At 36.1% G+C, this 18970-nt stretch overlaps 2 protein-coding genes across 6 annotated transcripts in view; one reads left to right on the top strand and one right to left on the bottom strand.

The window, feature by feature from the left end:
• The window catches only part of IFT74 (intraflagellar transport 74), a 115762-nt gene that overhangs the window by 51338 nt on the left and 45454 nt on the right, over positions 1-18970 (bottom strand). For all 5 annotated transcript variants that reach the window (XM_054657997.1, XM_016960694.3, XM_009456409.5 and 2 more), the window contains one exon: positions 2499-2637. In XM_054657997.1, coding sequence (XP_054513972.1) covers positions 2499-2637 — 139 coding nt within the window. The remainder of the gene's footprint in view (positions 1-2498; positions 2638-18970) is intronic.
• Positions 5981-18522, top strand: LRRC19 (leucine rich repeat containing 19). The gene is made up of 5 exons (XM_001154402.7): positions 5981-6068; positions 11943-12032; positions 13408-13921; positions 15157-15345; positions 15807-18522. The coding sequence occupies exons 2-5, from the start codon at positions 11952-11954 to the stop codon at positions 16133-16135; spliced, it is 1113 nt and encodes a 370-aa protein (XP_001154402.1). The 5' UTR covers positions 5981-6068; positions 11943-11951; the 3' UTR covers positions 16136-18522.

An 18970-nucleotide genomic window follows, 5' to 3' on the forward strand; every position in this document is an offset into this window, starting at 1 on the left:
AACTTCTTTCATTATTGTTAAAAACTTGCTGTGTGCCTTCAAAAAAAAAAAAAAACTTCCTGAGTTTCTCAAAAGTAGCTAGACCTTAGACCTTTTCACACTGAATCATCACTATGTTCTGAGACATCAAATATGAGAAGCTTTCAAATTATGTCATTGTTTAACGTTATTATTTAAAATTTTGATTTGTAACCGTGTTTTCACGTCTTTTGCCTAATTTCTCTATACTGTACACACACACATATAACACATGCACACATACATACACGTATATGTAAATATAAATATGGTTCACTCCTAGGATAAGATCCTTAAACTGTTTACTCATTCATTATCCCATACAAGATTAACTATATTTTGGTACTATTTTGGCATTTCTATCATACTCTTTCTTTTTTCTTTTTGAGACAGAGTCTCGCCCTGTTGCCCAGGCTGGAGTGCAGTGGCATGATCTCGGCTCACTGCAACCTCAGCCTCCCGGGATCAACCAAGTACCTGCCTCAGCCTCCCGAGTAGCTGGGATTACAGGGGCCTGCTACCATGCCTGGCTAATTTTTGTGTTTTTAGTAGAGACAGGGTTTCACCATCTTGGCCAGGCCATACTTTTTCTTCAATGCTTCACAGTATCTTAGAAATCTTCTCTAAAATAAAAAGGTTACTAAATTGTCAGCAAAGGAATGTCTAAGAAACTAAAACTATAATCATTATTGGCATTTATGGGGCCTAATTCTTTGCTTAATCTTTAGTTAAGGGCCATCTGGGCATGAAAGGGAACCACCATGACTGAGTATTGAGAGGATTCTCAATATCCCCTCAACAGGGACTTAAATTGCTTATTTAATATTGCAGGTTCTCAATCATCTGTAGGAGCCTAAAAAAGTGGATCTCGGCCGGGCGCAGTGGCTCACGCCTGTAATACCAGCACTTTGGGAAGCCGAGGGGGGCGGATCACCTGGCTAACACGGTGAAACCCTGTCTCTACTAAAAACACATAAAAAATTGGCCAGGCGTGGTGGCGGGCACCTGTAGTCGCAGCTACTCAGGAGGCTGAGGCAGGAGCATGGCTTGAACCTGGGAGGCGGAGCTTCCAGTGAGCCGAGATCGCGCCACTGCACTCCAGCCCGGGCGACAGAGCGAGACTCCGTCTCAAAAAAAAAAAACAAAACAAAACAAAAAAAAGGGGGCAGTAGAATGATGGTTACCAGAGGCTGAGAAGGTGGTGCCCAGTTGGGGGCATGGGGTGGTGAGGGGGAGAGAAGGAATAAATTCTCATGTTTGATAAAACAGTAGGGTGGCTATAGTTATCAGTAATTAATTGTATGTTTCAAAATAGCCAGAAAAGGAGATTCAAAATGTTTCCAGCATAAGGCCGGGCGCGGTGGCTCATGCCTGTAATCCCAGCACTTTGGGAGGCCGAGGCAGGCGGATCACGAGGTCAGGCGATCAAGACCATCCTGACTAACACGGTGAAACCCCGTCCCTACTAAAAAAATACAAAAAATCAGGTGGACCTGGTGGTGGGCGCCTGTAGTCCCAACTACTTGGGAGGCTGAGGCAGGAGAATGGCATGAACCCGGGAGGCATAGCTTGCAGTGAGCCGAGATGGGCACTGCACTCCAGCCTGGGCGACAGAGCGAGACTCGGTCTCAAAAAAAAATTTTTTTTTTAATTAAAAAAAAAAAATGTTTCCAGCACAAAAAAAATGCCAAATGTTTGAGGTGATGAATATCCTAATTATCCTGATTTGATCATTATACATTGCATATGTGCATGGAAATATCACATGTACCCCATAAATATGTACAATTGTGTATCAATAAAAAAATTAATTTTTAAAAATAGAAATTTAGGCAATATAATTACAGGACAATAGCCATTCAAATCATAATGCTAACAGGTAAAAAGGTTAGCTGTTTATTAAGCAGGAAGGAAAAGGAAAGTAAACATATATATGGATCTGGTCTATGAGGCCTTTTTTTTTTTGAGACAGAGTCTCACTCTGTTGCCCAGGCTGGAGTGCAGTGGTGCAATCTCAGCTCACTACTGCAACCTCCACCTATGAGGCCTTTTAATGTTTGCATTAAAAGTCTGTAACTGCAAGTATTTACAGACTTTTTAATTTACAGACAAGTATTTTTATCAATGCGAACATTTATAGAAAAGTATTTTTATAAATGCAAATATTTATAGACAAGTATTTTTATAAATGCGAGTATTTTCATGTGTCTTTATGAAATGCAAAATGAATAAATAGAAGTGAACCAAAAATAATAAGAGTAAAAGCTAGGTCATCAAACAGCATATGAAAATGAAGTTTTCTAAATAAATTCTTCTGAAATGTGAATATCCGTATGAATCAGATGGGGACCTTGTTAAAATGAAAACTGATCTCAAAGTATAGTCAAGTTCTCAGGGGATGCTGATGCTGCTGATATTCAAACTATACTTTTAGTAGCAAGAATGATACATGCTTGGCACACAGCAGTAATTTGTATTACCTGTAACAGTTTCTCATTTGTGTTTTTCATCTCTAGGTACTTGACTTGGTTTTCAAGAGACATATTTTTGATAATGTCATCTGTTGCTTGTTTTTCCTGTTCAATTTCTTCTTCGACACTTCTGATTTGTTTTTCTTTCCTAAAATCAGAAGCACATAATATTCCTGATACTATACTGAGGAAAAAATACCCAATTATTTTATACAAGTCATGGTCCTAATTTAATAGGATACTTAAAGACATTCAACCACAGTGTGTGACTGAAAAGTCTTTATATTTGTACTAAAAAATGCTATTTGACCTATATAAAATTTGGCCCCATTAGCACAAACTTATTTTACATCTTTCTCTTCTCCATCCCTAAATTCCTCTATTTCCTTACTCTCCATTTTATTTTACTAAGAAATCACAAAGATTACCAAAAAATCCTTAATGACTTATATATATGAGGATGCATTTATACTTTTTTAAAGTTATACCTTCAAAAGACAAATAAGAGGCTGCGCTCGGTGGCTCACGTCTGTAATCCCAGCACTTTGGAAGGCTGAGGCAGGTGGATCACCTGAGGTCTGGAGGTCGAGACCAGCCTGGGCAACATGGCAAAACACCCATCTCTACTAAAAGTACAAAAATTAGCCGCACGTGGTGGCGGGCACCTGTAATCCCAGCTACTTCGGAGGCTGAGGCAGGAGAATCGCTTGAACCCAGTGGGGAAGAGTTTGCAGTGGGCCGAGATCGCGCCACTTCACTCTAGCCTGGGCAAAAGAGCAAAACTCCATCTCAAAAAAAAAAAAGACAAATAAGTTTTAAAATTGTGGTTTTAAAGCATCCTTTAGCCATAAGTTTTTCTGACTAAATTAAATACTGTATAGAAGTTTCCCATGTAAATTATCCAGTGTGGCTCTGACAGAACTAGGGAGTAGAGAGGCCTGCAGTGCAATTTGATTTTTTAGTTATGGCTTTAGATTAATAATATGCTTTGCTTAAGTTCTCTTTTACTTACTGCTTTAGTTAACATTGCTATTTCACAAATTTTTGCTATTTTTTAGCATTGTAAAATATTAAGCTCATTTCTCTAAAAACACAATAAACATTACAAACATAATCCTATAAAAGTAGTAATAGTGAAATTAATTAGAAGCAATAACCATTTTTATCATGTAATCAAAAGAAATACCAATGACATGTCACTTGTTGCCTAGGCAAGGTCAATTATTGATAGGGTAGAGAGAAACTCTGAAAAAAGAATAGGTAAGATGCCACTTATCTAAATACTTTCAAGATTTACATTTTATAAAAGGCTGGATTGAACACACATTTTCACTCCCAAGATCATTAATTTCTATTTTGAGTTTCAAAATCTGATTAACCTATCACTATTTACTTTCGCTCATAGATACCAACTTCTATAGTTTTCACAATCACCAGCTAAGCCTGTGGATCCACATATCCCCTACACACCTTCTACACATTCATATCCTACTACTAGAATAAACAACGTAAACTCAGAAGTTTCCCTACCAAAAAAAATCTCAAAATAACCAAATAAAAGATGAACATAGTAAAACAACCTGGAATTTCTATTTATTTTTGTTTCACTGTTGGAGTAGTGGTATCTTCACTTGGAGCTTCAATTACAACAGTAAAACAAATGTGTTTCCTGCTGCTACAATTTGTATAGGTATATGAGCTCAAAGAAATTGAAAGAGGAAAATATCTATTTTCATAAATTAAGGATACTGAAGCCCAGTGGAATTAATCTTTTGGAAGGAATTCATTCTAAATTTGATTACTGACTACCAACAGTGTTTCTTCTTTCAATGTAGGAAGATGAGAACTAATGTTATAAAGTATTCCATTTTACAGAGGAGAAATTACAGCATAAGAAAGGTAACTGACTTTCTAAAGGCCATATGATGTCCAGGTGTAAGGTCTTTTTGATGCTTTGAGTACTTTGCTCCTGTTATAACTTGGCAGTAAAACCACTGATGGTGTCATAAAAGTAAGTAAATAGGCTGGGCATGGTGGCTCATGCCTGTAATCCTAGCACTTTGGGAGGCCGAGGCGGGCAGATCACGAGGTCATGAGATCGAGACCATCCTTGCTAACACGGTGAAACCCCGTCTCTACTAAAAATACAAAAGAATTAGCTGGGCGTGATGGTGGGCGCCTGTAGTCCCAGCTACTTGGGAGGCTGAGGCAGGAGAATGGCGTCAACCCGGGAGGCAGAGCTTGCAGTGAGCTGAGATTGCGCCACTACACTCCAGCCTGGGTGACAGAGCGAGACTCCATCTCAAAAAAAAACAAAACAAAACAAAACACAATAATAAGTAAACAAAAACGTTGAAACTCAATAGAATACAAAACTTGGTGGTATCTTTACAATTTGAATCCCTCCCTACCTCCTTTCTTTTCTCTCTCTCCTTTCCTTCCTTCCTTTTCCTCCCTCCCTGCCTCCTTCCCTTCCTCCGCCTCCTCCTTCCCCTCCCCCTCCTCTCTCTTCTCGTGTCTCTCTCTCTCTCTCTCTCTTTCCCTCTCCCTCTTTCTGTCTTTCTTTCTTGACAGGTACCACTTGTCACCCAGACTAGAGTGTGGTAGCACAATCATGGCTCACTGCATGCTCATACTCAAGCCATCCCCCCACCTCAGCCACCCAAGTAACTGGGACTAAAGGCACACAACACCATGCCCTGCTAATGTTTTTACTTTTTATTTTGAGTAGAGATAAGGTCTTGCTAAGTTGGCCGGGCTGGTCTCAAATTCCTGAGTTCAAATATTCTCTCATCTTAGCTTCTCAAAGTGCTGGGATTACAGGCGTCAGACTCTGCACCTGACCTCAATTTGAATGCTTCTAAGCACAAAATACCATCAGGACAAACATAAATTAATTTAGCAACAGTCTATCTTTCAAAAGTATGCATTTTCAATATTGTAAACTCTAAATCAATAAGTAAAATTGTTAATATTTTAATAAAACTTTCAAAGAGTAATTAAGAAACACAAAGGTAGGCTGGGTGCAGTGGCTCACACTTGTAATCCCAGCACTTTGGGAGGCTGAGGCAGGGGTATCACCTGAGGTCAGGAGTTTGAGACCAGCCTGGCCAACATGGTGAAACCTCATCTCTACTAAAAATACAAAAATTAGCCAGGTGCAGTGCCGGGAGCCTGTAATCCCAGCTACTCAGGAGGCTGAGGCAGGGAGGAGAACTGCTTGAACCCAGGAGGCGGAGGTTGCACTGAGCCGAGATCATGCCACTGCACTCCAGCCTGGATGACAGAGCGAGACTTCGTCTCAAAAAAAGAAAAAAAAGAAAAAAAAAGAAAGAAACACAAAGGTTAGGCAAACAGCCTTACTTGTTATACTAAAAAAGGAAAAGATGACTTTAAGAAATTATTCTTCTAGTCAATCTTTTGCTAAGGAAGTCTAGTTTTTTTTTTTTAAATCACCTGTTCACTGGGTACAAAGGTTAAAACAAAGTGAAATGCAATCATACGATGTACTTTTTTTAATGCTGTTGAAACAGAGTAATTTCCTTTAGCACACAAGTCTTAGAGACAAAAGAAAAAAAGGTAAGATCTGTATATTTATAGCTTTGGTTATTGTTGTTTTTTTTAATCATATTTAAGTTTGTTAAGTCTGTACAACCATCTTTGCCTTTAAGAAGTGATGAAAAATAAGAAAATATGATTATATTTTCACATGATCTACCTCAAAAATACTATATACCTGTGACATGGCCAAAGGGTCTTTCCTAAATAAAGTTAGAATACAATACTAAGTAATTGTTTTTGGGGGGGAAAAAAGGTTTCATCTAGCCAATCAAATTTATAAGAATTTTTATTTTAAAATATGTTAATCACAGAGCATTCCGAAGTGACACTAATCTAAAAGCCAATTTGCAAGATAAAAAAAAGACTGGCCATGAGTTGATGATTATTGAAGCAGGGTGATAAGTATTCTTCTTACTTAGGTTTTTCCTTGAAATTTTCCATTACAAAAAGGTTTTAAATTTGAAAAAAACTACACAATAGTTAAATAAGGAAACAAAGTTAATTGTGTATTATTAACATCATTCTCTAAATACATTGAATTCTGGCATAAATATCTAAAATACTTAATGGAAAAACTACATTTAGATTTTAACAAAACCAAAATAATTACAGCATCTCTTTATTTCATAGCATATAATACTCATATAAAGTAAATAACTTAAGAAACATGTACTTGAAACTTTATTAAGAACAATGCTTCTTTTTCAGTATCTACCATTTCCTTTGAGTAAAGCTCTTTTTTTTTCAGTAACGTAGATCATATGCTAGGTAAAAATGCACGTAATTTTGTGAAATAACAAAAGAAACTGATATTCCATCTTCTATTCCAGTTTTCTATTTTATATTAGCTCCTAAGTAATCACTATATGAAACTCAACTATCATTTCAAAAAAAATCCAAATTAGAAAATATTCCAAAAGGAGAAAGAAAGCAACAATGACTGACTTCCTTTTAAACCAACTGTTGAAACAGGCTAAACTGACTGATGGATAATTTCTGCATAATCTACTTGGCTAGCTATTCTACCTATCTGATTTTTTTTTTAAAGACACCCAATAATGCTAGCAAATGCTTTGTCTGGGGACTTACTCAGTGTCATGATAATCAACATCACCCCCTCTTTCAATCTTTCTCCTCTGAAAAGGCACACAAATATGTGAAAACTCTCACAGATAGTATGGATCAATCAATGTATTTCATAGCTTCAGACCTAACGATGCTTTAGATTTGTTGAATGCTTTCTTGTACAGAATCTACCTTGAGCTGAGTATACACTGCTTCCAAGATCTACGAAATGGAAAGGAAAAAAAAATCCTTTTCTAATCCTTATGATTTTTTTCTTTTAGCGCACTTGAGAAAACAATTATTAGCATTAAATAGCAGATACAGACAATAAATATAAAACCATACTCCAACTCCATTTCCACATAAGCTCACAGTCCTGTCTTGCCTCCATTACTTTTTTCACCTGCTTCTATTTCATATCAACTTTTAACTTAAATCTAGTTCATTTTCTTTGTAGCCTATTTGCTTTCTTTCACTATCCCCATCCTATTTGTTTCTGGAAAAAAAACAGCACTTCCCTTACCCACCTCTCCTCAGTCACCTCTGCAGCCTACTAGAGACATCAGTAAGAATTTCACCACATCATTGAGAAATACTGAAACAAGCCATTGAAGGAGCTGAACACCTATTCCTATAAATCATTAAACATAGATAAACTACCTTTTGTAAATGATTTAGGCATCCCTCTTCTATGGGCAATCATCTTGAATAAGTGATAGTTTAAATGCACTTCTGGCTCTAAAAGGGATTCTATTATGATCTACATCCAAATTTTATAAAATATAGGAGGCAGAGTAGCTTTTCCTAACAAATTTCATTTAACTATGGAAAGAGAAAAGGTAGAAGGGGAATGTGCATAAATGGATCAACAAATCAAAGGCAATGAGGAAGTTGACTAGAACAGACTAGCACTAAAATAGCAGTAAATTCCTTATTGCTAACGAGGCGAGAATGCTGCATGGATTCTTGCCTACTCTGATTAGTTTTTCTTTTTTTTTTCTGAGACAGAGTCTCACTCTGTCACCCAGGCTGGAGCACAGTGGCATGATCACGGCTCACTGCAACTTCTGCCTCCCAGGTTCAAACAATTCTGCTGCCTCAGCCTCCCGAGTAGCTGGGATTACAGGTGCCTGCCACTGCACCCGGCTAATTTTTGTATTTGTAGTAGAGATGGGGTTTCGCCATGTTGGCCAGGCTGCTTTCAAACTCCTGACCTCAGGTGATCTGCCTGCCTCGGCCTCCCAAAGTGCTGGGATTACAGGCGTGAGCCACTGCACCTGGCAGACATGATCTTACACTTAAAAAATTAAAAAAAACAACAACCCTAAATACTCCACAAAAAATCTGTAAAAACTGACAACTGAATTCAGTAAAGTTGCAAGATATAAAATCATCATATAAAAATTGGTAGAATTTAGATATGCCAACAGTGAAGAATCTGAAAAAGAAATCAAGAAAGCAAGCCTGTTTACAATAGCTACAAAGAATATAAAATACCTTGGAATCAATTTAACCAAAGAAGTGAAATATCTATATAACAAAAACTGTAAAACACTGATGAAAGAAACTGAAGAGGATACAAAAAAATGGAAATATAATCCATGTTCATGGAGTGGAAGAACATTGCTAAAATATCAATACTAACCAAAGCAATTTACTGATTCAATGCAATTCCTATCAAAATACAGTGACACTCTTCATAGAAGTAGAAAAAAAAATCCTAAAATTCATATGGAACCACAAAAGATCCCAAATAGCCAAAACAACCCTCAGCAAAAAGGAACAAAGCTGGAGGCATCACACTACCTGACTTCAAAATTTTCTACAAAGCTATAGTAACCAAATCAGCATGGTACTGGCATCAAGACAGATCCATAGACCAATGGAATGGAATAGAGAACTCAGATATAAATACACACATTTACATCAACTCGTCTTCAACAAAGGTGCCAAGAACATAAAATGGAGAAATAATAGTTGTTTCAATAAATGGTGCTAGAAAAACTGGATAACTATATATGGAAAAATGAAACCAGACCCCTATCTCTTGCCATATCCAGGAATAAAAATGGATTAAAGACTTTAATAAGACCTCAAACTATAAAACTGTTTCAAGAAAACACTGGAGGGCTGACTTTCTTTTTGGACTCAGCCCACCTGCACCTAGGTGAAATAAACAGCCATGTTGCTCACACAAAGCCTGTTTGGTGGTCTCTTCACATGGACACACATGAAAGGGGCACATGCCTGTAGTCCCAGCTACTCAGGAGGCTGAGGCATGAGAATCACTTGAACCCAGGAGGCAGAGGTTGCAGTGAGCCAAAATGGCGTCACTGCACTCCAGCCTGGGCGACAGAGCCAGACTCTGTCTCAAAAGAAAAAAAGATCTCGTTGTTTAAAAGTGTGTAGCTCCTCCCTCTGCTCTTTCTTCCTCCTTCTCTAGCCATGTAAGACATGCCTGCTTCCCCTTCACCTTCCACCATGATTGTAAGTTTCCTGAGGACACCCCAGACATGCTTCCTGTACAGCCTATGGAACTGAGTCAATTAAACCTCTTTTCTTTATTTAAAAAAAAAAAAAGAGAGAAAAAAGAAAACACTGGAGAATTGCTCTAGAACACTGGCCTGGACAAAGATTTTTTTGTGTCTCTAAGACCTCAAAAGCACAGGAAACCAAAGCAAAAATGTACAAATGGGGTTTCGCCAAGCAAAAAAGCTTCTGCACAGCAAAGAAAATGATCAACAAATTGAAGAGACAACCCACGGAATGAGAGAAAATATTTGCAAACTACCCATCTAAAAAGGGGTTAATAATCAGAAGATATAAAGAGCTCAAACAGCTCACTAGCCAAAAACAAACCGATAAAAAACAAATAATCCAAGTAAACAAGGCAAAAGAACTGAATAGATATTTCTCAAAAAACACACAAAAGACAAACAAGTATGTGGAAAAAATGCTCAACATCAGTAATCACTCAGGGAAATGCAAATCAAAACTACAATGATATATAATCTCACCCCCATTAAAGTAGTTTCTATCAATATGACAGGCAATAACGGATGCTGGTGACGATGTGGAGAAAGGGGAACCCTCATACACTCTTGGGAATGTAAATTAGTATAGCCACTCTGGAGACCAGTATGAAGGTTCCTTAAAAAACTAAAAATATAACACTTACATTTACATTTGATCCAGTAATTCCACTGGGTATACATTTAAAAAAAAGAGATGAATATATTAAAGAGATAGCTGCACTCCCATGTTTATTGGAGGACTATTCACAAGAGCAAAACTATGGAATCAACCTAAGTGCCCATCAACAGATGAATGGATTAAAAAAAAGTAGCATATATATACAATGGAATATTATTCAGCCATAAAAACAAATGAAATCCTGTCATTTGCGGCAACAAAAACGGAACCGGAGGTCATTATGTTAAGTGAAATAAGCCAAGCACAGAAAGACAAATATCACACATTCTCACCGGCATGTGGGAGCTAAAAAAGTGGATCTCATATAGATTAAGAGTAGACTAGTGGTTACCAGAGGCTGGAAAGGGTGGTAGGGAGGGAGGAATGCAGAAAAGTTTATTAATGCATACAAACATACAGTTTGCTTAAAAAAAGAAGGCCTAGTGTTAGATCAGTAGGGTAATTATAGTTTACAGTAATTTTTTTCCTTCAACTTTTATTTTTAAGTTCCGGAGTACATGTGTAGGTTATGCAGGTTTGTTACATAGGTAAACATGTGCCATGGTGGTTTGCTGCACAGATCAACCCGTCACCTAGGTATTAAGCCCAGCATCCATTAGCTATTTTCTGATGCTCTCCCTCTCGTCTAATTTACTGTACATTTAAAAACAGCTAGAAGAGAATTTGAATGTTTCCATTATAAAGAAAAGACAAATATTTAACGTGTTGGATATCCCAAGGACATTAATTTGATCTTTAAAAATTATATGAATGCACAATTTTACCACGTGTACCCCAAAACTATGTATATCTACCACGCCTCAATAAAATTTTTAAAAGTTACCATGGGGGGAAAAAGAGTGCTAAAGATTCTCATCTCCCACAGTTTTAAGTCAAGAATAATAGATAGATAATGCCAATAGATAATGCTTAAAATTGAAAAAATCAAGACCATCAATATAAGCATATACTTAAACATGCATAAATATACATTTTCCTGAATTTCTTTTGTGCACTTCTATATTAAATTTTTAAAATTTACAACCACTTAAATTGCTTTAAAGCTCCTTTCATGAGATCTAGAAACTAACGAGACACACTTAAAAATATTAATTTTCTCTAAAAAGAAAAAATAGAAATCAGTCTCATTCTTCAAAGGGGCTTTCTAGTTTATTAAGATCAGAGTGCAAGGATGGTGAATGGCCATGCACTTGTTTCACATTTTATGTATTTCAAGAAAAAGTAGATTTGAAAGGCCAGGGTAAGTGGCTCATATCTATAATCCCAGCACTTTTCAAGGCCACGCCAGTGGCTGGGGGGAAATGGCTCGCACCCAGGAGTTTGATACCAGGCTGAGTAACACATGGTGACCCCATCTCTACAAAAATTTTAAAAATTAGCCAGGCATGGTAGTGCATGCTTGTGTTTCAGCTACTTAGGAAGCTGAGCTGGGAGGACTGCTTAAGCCTGGGAGATCAAGGCTGCAGTGAGCTGTGACCATGCCACCAGGTCTGGGTGACAGAGTGAGACCCTGTCTCAGCCAAAAAAAAAAAAAAAAAAAAAAAAAAGAATAAACAGATTCAAAAGAGGGAAAAATAAAAATGTCCTTAATGAAAATACTCTCTTTTCTGTCAGGTCTGCAACATGAAAGTCACAGGCATCACAATCCTCTTTTGGCCCCTCTCCATGATATTATTATCAGACAAAATCCAGTCTTCTAAAAGAGTAAGTTTTTACAATCAAAATAGTAAAAATATTTTCAAAGGTACATTTTCTGTATATTTAGTAAAATATAAAAGGGCAATAAGAAAGGAAAGAAAATCTGACCTACTAAAATTAAGAGTTTATTTAGCTCTGTATATCCAAATTCCAATTTGACAAAAGCAGCCTTCATTTATAAAAACGGAGTTCTTTAAAAGTTGATTAAAGGGAGAGATCTGAAAATTTTCACTATAAAATCAGAAATTAGTTTTAAGACTAAAATCTTGTTTAAAATGTAGGAAACTTTTTTTAAAAAAGCACATATTTATGAGAGAAACTGCTATTGAATTATTATTGGTGAAAAAATCTAACTGCAAAAACAGTAATAAACCAGAACTATTCTTAGTTCTATTTATTCTTAGTTTACTGTTCAGTAAAAACAAGAACTATTTCTTTCTTTCCATCTATATCCACATAAAAAAAGTATTTCAGATTGTGTGGCTCTTTAAATTCAATACCTGGCTCCATTTCTGATAAAAGATAAATATTTCCTTTTAAAACACCAAACTTTGAGCTGTTAAACCCAGAGAGTTTAAGAGAGTTAAACCAGAGAGTTTATTCAGACTGATTGATTGCTTGCTTGCTTTTGAGACGGAATCTCGCTCTGTCGCCCAGGCTGGAGTGCAATGGCATGATCTCAGCTCACTGCAACCTCTGCCTCCTGGGTTGAAGCGATTCTCCTGCCTCAGCCTCCCAAGTAGCTGGGATTACAGGTGCTTGCCACCATGCCCGGCTGACTTTTTTTTTTTTTGTATTTTCAGTAGAGACAGGGTTTCACCGTGTTGGACAGGCTGGTCTTGAACTCCTGACCTCAGGTAACCCGCCTGCCTCAGCCTCCCAAAGTGCTGGGATTACAGGCGTGAGCCACCATGCCCAGCCTATTTATTAATTATTGAACAGCCCTAGGTATAATGTTGTTAGCTCTGCTGATTTTAAAAACACATACAGTTTAAAATAATTTCCCCACTATAAAGCAATTGTGCACACTGGAATATTAAATGTTAACAGAATTATTATTTACCATATATTTCCACATATATAAATGGGAATACTCCAGTAGCATTACTTTCTGTAATGATCATGTAATAACAGTTGGAAAATACCCGTATAACAAATTGGAATCTCTTTGTTCAATTGTAAGTATCAGAATATCCTTAATTTTTAGTATTTCATCCCAATAAAGAAAAAGATTTGCTCTACTGTAACACCAAAAGATTAGATAGTAGGTTTTTTCCCCAAAATAATGTCCTTCTAATGTCTAAGTGCTTAAATATGAAATTTGGGGAAATTCTATTAATTTTTTTTCTGATTAATGCCTTTCTTTTTTTTATTTTTCTAGGAAGTCCAATGTAATTTTACTGAAAAAAATTATACCTTGATTCCAGCAGATATCAAGAAAGATGTCACTATACTTGATCTCAGTTATAACCAAATTACTCTTAATGGTACAGACACAAGAGTTCTACAGACATACTTTTTACTCACAGAGCTCTATTTGATTGAGAACAAGGTTACTATCTTACATAATAACGGTTTTGGTAACCTCTCCAGTCTAGAAATTTTAAATATCTGTAGAAACTCCATCTATGTAATTCAACAGGGTGCATTTTTAGGCTTAAATAAACTAAAACAGTTATATCTCTGCCAAAACAAAATAGAACAACTGAATGCTGATGTATTTGTGCCTCTAAGAAGCCTAAAACTTCTGAATCTGCAAGGCAATTTGATTAGCTATTTGGATGTACCACCACTATTTCATCTGGAATTAATAACTTTATATGGAAACCTATGGAACTGCTCTTGCAGTCTATTTAATTTGCAGAACTGGTTGAACACATCAAATGTGACATTAGGTAAGCTATCATAATTAAGCAAAACCAAAATGTGATTAACTCAATGTTCCACCACAGAAAAATCTCTCATATCACATTTTAAAGAAAAGGAAGCAGCCAGGCGCAGTGGCTCATGCCTGTAATCCCATCACTTTGGGAGGCCAAGGCAGGGGGATCACCTGAGGTCAGGAGTTTGAGACCAGCCTGGCCAACATGGTGAAACCCCATCTCTACTAAAAATACAAAAATTAGCTGGGTATGGTGGCCCACGCCTGTAGTACCAGGTACTCAGGAGGCTGAGGTGGGAGAATCGCTTGAACCTGGGAGGCAGATGTTACAGTGAGCCGAGATCGTGCCACTGCACTCCAGCCTGGGCAACAGAGTGAGACTCTGTCTCAAAAAAAAAAAAAAAAAAAAAAAAAAAAAGGAAAGGAAACAATTTCTGTTTAAGCAAAACAGGAAGAAACACTAAAAAGTAACAGCTGCATAGATGCTCTCCTTCCCCATTACCAGGGGGAAAAATTAAGAAATTTTTTTTTTTTTGAGACAGAGTTTTGTTATTATTACCCAGGCTGGAATGCATTGGCGTAATCTCAGCTCACCACAACCTCCGCCTCCCAGGTTCAAGTGATTCTCCTGCCTCAGCCTCCCCAGTAGCTGGGATTACAGTCATGAGCCACCACGCCTGGCTAATTTTTTGTATTTTTAGTAGAGATGGGGTTCCTCCATGTTTGTCAGGCTGGTCTCAAACTCCCGACCTCAGGTGATCCACCCGCCTCGGCCTCCCAAAGTGCTGGGATTACAGGCATGAGCCTCCGCGCCCGGCCAGAAATGTAAATGTTCTATACATGTGAGATGATAATGTCATTTCATGTATTGTTAGCCAAGTCAATATGTAAGACTAATTTTTTAAAAGTGCTTCCTAGACTAAGTGAAAACAAGTGACGTATTTTAACTGCAAACCATACTGTGCCTGAGATCCAGATTGTAAGCATGTAACCACAATATTAATAATAAAATCTACACTAATACAGATAAACTAAATAACAAAGATACTGCATTTAAGCCATATTTATAAAATAATAAACAGAAATGTGCATCATTCTTTCATTGTGTTGCTAGACAAATACAACAGGAATTTCTTATAATGCCTTTAAGAATGACAGATATGTCAAAAATTCTAGATAAAACAATTATAAAATGTTGTTAACTATTATTTTTCTCTATACTAAATCTTATTCTTTCTGATTTACTAGAAAATGAGAACATCACCATGTGTAGCTACCCCAACAGCCTGCAGAGCTACAATATCAAAACAGTACCTCATAAGGCTGAATGCCACTCAAAATTTCCTTCATCAGTAACTGAAGATCTTTATATTCATTTTCAGCCCATCAGCAATTCAACATTTAACAGCTCTTCGAACAACTTAACAAGAAATTCAGGTAATATACTGGTTCTGAATATTAACACTGCTGAATGTATCATACTAAATAAACTGAGGTAGTTATCTTTATTTTAAATTTCTATAAAAAATGTAAAAGAAAGATTCCTCATCTCAACTAAAGATTTACAAAATATTGGTCCTCCAAACTAGGCTCTGCTAGTTACAAGCCAAATGCCATCGTGCAAATTATTTAACTTCTCTGAGCCTTTGTTTTAACTAGTCTAGTCACAAATCTTAACGAGTATAAATCAATAATGGTCTTAGGTAAAAGGGTAACAAAATTGCAAACACAGCTATTTTGAACAAAGAGAATTCATCCACCAAACAAAATCTAAAGAAAACTACAATGTATGTTTATTTTTAATACCAATATTGAGGAGAATTAGGATATATAATTATGATTATTTTGCCAACTTAACAAATTTTCTTTCTCTCTCCTCTCTTGGTATTCCATTAAAGAACATGAACCTCTTGGAAAAAGTTGGGCTTTTCTTGTTGGTGTTGTTGTCACTGTACTGACGACTTCACTTCTCATTTTTATTGCTATTAAATGCCCAATATGGTACAATATTCTGCTTAGTTATAATCATCATCGCCTGGAAGAGCATGAAGCAGAAACCCATGAAGATGGTTTTACTGGAAATCCAAGCTCTCTTTCACAGATACCAGAAACAAACTCTGAAGAAACTACAGTAATATTTGAACAATTACATTCATTTGTGGTAGATGATGATGGATTTATTGAAGACAAATATATAGATATCCATGAATTACGTGAAGAAAATTAATTTCTTTCAAAGTTTGCTTTTTAAAGCAAAGTTATCAGCTCACTCACAGTTTAGAAATGGAGATTTTGCTATGTGACATACCAAAATACAGCTGGCAGGCATTTATATTAATGACAACATACATGAATATCATAAAATTATGTTCTTTGCATTATATTGAGCAAGCAGGTCCAAATACAGTAACTGACACTCCTTGGTAGTTGACAGTTACATAGTCTACAATACTAGCACTACTATTCTTAGCAGTGCTTGGGTGACCATACGAACTAGTAAAAAGGTCTAAATTATTCATGAACTAAAATGAATGGATTCTCATATTAACACAGATATTTGACATAATATGTATTAAGTTATACTAATGTTTCAATCAGTAAAGAAATAAAAGTTTAGGATTTATTAATATATGGAAGTCAAAGTGAGGAACAGAGATAGCTTAAATAATACACTAAGATTGATTTTACGCTCCCAGAATAAAATCATAGAGTTGGAAAATATTTTTTTGAAATGCTTCCTGAAATAGCACAATAAATTTCCTTAAAATTTCATAGCAATTTAAAGCACAAGCACAATGTTCAGGCATAATCCCTAATAAGTCACTATTGATTCTGGTTATAAAGAAAGGCTGTCACCATAATGCAGGATCACTACAGTTTAATGTCATACTGGCTTCCAAAGTGGGCATCACAATTATCTATAAATCTTGTTTTAAAAATACATATTTCTACCTCTCTCTGGGAGATTTTTATTCAAATTGGTCTGTGCTGACACTAAGGAATCTTCATGTGGTCCATGGACAGCTATTTCTATCTATTCAGTAGATAGAGCAATGTTTCCCAAATTGTTTTTCTAGAATACTAATTTCCAGAGAGACATTCACAAGTATTTACAAAAGAAGAAAGAGGTACATGGTCAAATTACTACAGGAAAAACTAGTAGTTTAAACAAGGTGAAACAAGATTCTTTTTCTTTCTTTTTTTTTTTTTTTTGAGACAAAGTCTCGCCCTGTCTCCCAGGCTGGACTGCAGCAGCGCAGTCTCAGATCACTGCAACCTCCGCCTCCTGGGTTCAAGCAATTCTTCTGACTCAGCCTCCCGAGTAGCTGGGAGTACAGGTGCACACCACCATGCCTGGCTAATTTCTGTATTTTTAGTAGAGACAGGGTTTCACCATGTTGGCCAGGCTGGTCTTGAACGCCTGACCTCATGATCCACCCGCCTCGGCCTCCCAAAGTGCTGGGATTACAGGCATGGAGCACCGTGCCTGGCCAAGATTCTTTACAATAGGATTTATGTAAAACTTTACTATGCTAAACTGCTCTCTGATTATTCAAGAGCAAAGTATTAAAAATTTCTCAAACTTACTTGACAACAAAACCCATTCTTTGAGTTACATCTACTAAGAGCTCGTAGTTCAATAACATTCCAAAGAACGTAGTTTGGAAAACACTGGCCTATAGGCTGTAATAGGAAGGGTCTAAAGAAAATTATTTGCTGAGTCCTCATAATCAATTGGCTATAATCACAATTTAATAATTTATCAATGCAAACAGTACATTAAAAACTGTAGCACAATCTATAATTTTTACCTTCATATGCAGAGAAATTAAGAATTTACATCTTTTACAAATAAGTATATCTCTGAAACACTGAAATATATTGATGGGTGAAATAATATTTCTGGTATTTTCTTCATTACAACACGTGGAATGGAACAGTGGCTAGAGGTATGGATGGAGCAAGGTCAAATATGAGCTGATGGAGCTGGGAGCTAAATAAGGGTATAATATGCTACTTCTGTGTATGTTGTGTATGGTATAGTATGCTATTTCTGTGTATGTTCAAATTGTTTATGTATATAATAAAGTTTTAAAAATTTGTATGTACTTGACAATTCCTTAGAAAAAAGAGGCTAAAATAAAATAGATCTATGTCATAATCTATAGAATAGTCATTTTAAAAGTTACATAATTAGTAAATTCAATACAAATGTCTACTGAGAGAAAATAAAAACTAGGATGATATACCTGTAAAATAGAAGAACTTACTAATTTATAATACATATTTGCTTGTGTTTACAGACACATGTTTTCAACAAAGGATATAAGTATATTATGGCTAATGTTTCTTTATAGATCAATTATACTTTGTTTTAAACCTTAATTATAAGAATGAGATGATTATAGGAACATAAAATATCTTTTTCTAAACAATGTATCATTCTGCTAAATTATTTCCTAATTATAAGATGCAAATATTAATATTTGAGAAATGTAGCAAAATGAAATATAATTGCAAATGAGCAAAGACTACACTTAAGCTTTTATATTCAAGGGCCTCTATTGAATATGGGGTATTCAATAAATATCTGACTACACAAAGAAAAATAAATGGGTATAAAACTATAATTACATATATTTTTACAGGACAACTGATCTTGACTAATACTAACTAGAAAGTGCAGGATTAGAAGAGAATCATTAGTTCAAGCAAGACTGTGAAACTGAATTAATGCCAGGTGTCTTACATATTGTTGTTGTAATATATTGAGGCTGTTTATTATAACCAACTTTTTATAGATGAGTTTTCCATAATAAACCAGATGGTCAGACCACACTAAATGGTTGTATTGAAAGAGAAGAGAATGAAAACAGAAGCCTTTTACACCTGCCTTCTCGAGGTATGGCATTTCTTGGTCACTCTGTGTAGAGTCAAGATAGATCTTTGTGTTATTGAGATGTTGGCCATCTGATTAACACAAGAAATAAATCTATTCTACTGCTGTATAGAAAAGTAACCTTCGTAACAATACTTTTTGTTATTTTTTTTTTTTGAGACG

The sequence above is a fragment of the Pan troglodytes genome, chromosome 11, assembly GCF_028858775.2.
Source record: "Pan troglodytes isolate AG18354 chromosome 11, NHGRI_mPanTro3-v2.0_pri, whole genome shotgun sequence".
NCBI classification, from domain to species: domain Eukaryota; kingdom Metazoa; phylum Chordata; class Mammalia; order Primates; family Hominidae; genus Pan; species Pan troglodytes.

What these genes read in the sequence shown, in the direction of transcription:
- LRRC19 (XM_001154402.7), top strand. Translation starts at nt 11,952, where the DNA reads ATGAAAGTCACAGGCATCACAATCCTCTTTTGGCCCCTCTCCATGATA. An exon ending in AAATCCAGTCTTCTAAAAGA is followed by an intron (nt 12,033 to 13,407) that starts GTAAGTTTTTAC and finishes TTATTTTTCTAG; the next exon opens with GAAGTCCAATGTAATTTTAC. An exon ending in CACATCAAATGTGACATTAG is followed by an intron (nt 13,922 to 15,156) that starts GTAAGCTATCAT and finishes CTGATTTACTAG; the next exon opens with AAAATGAGAACATCACCATG.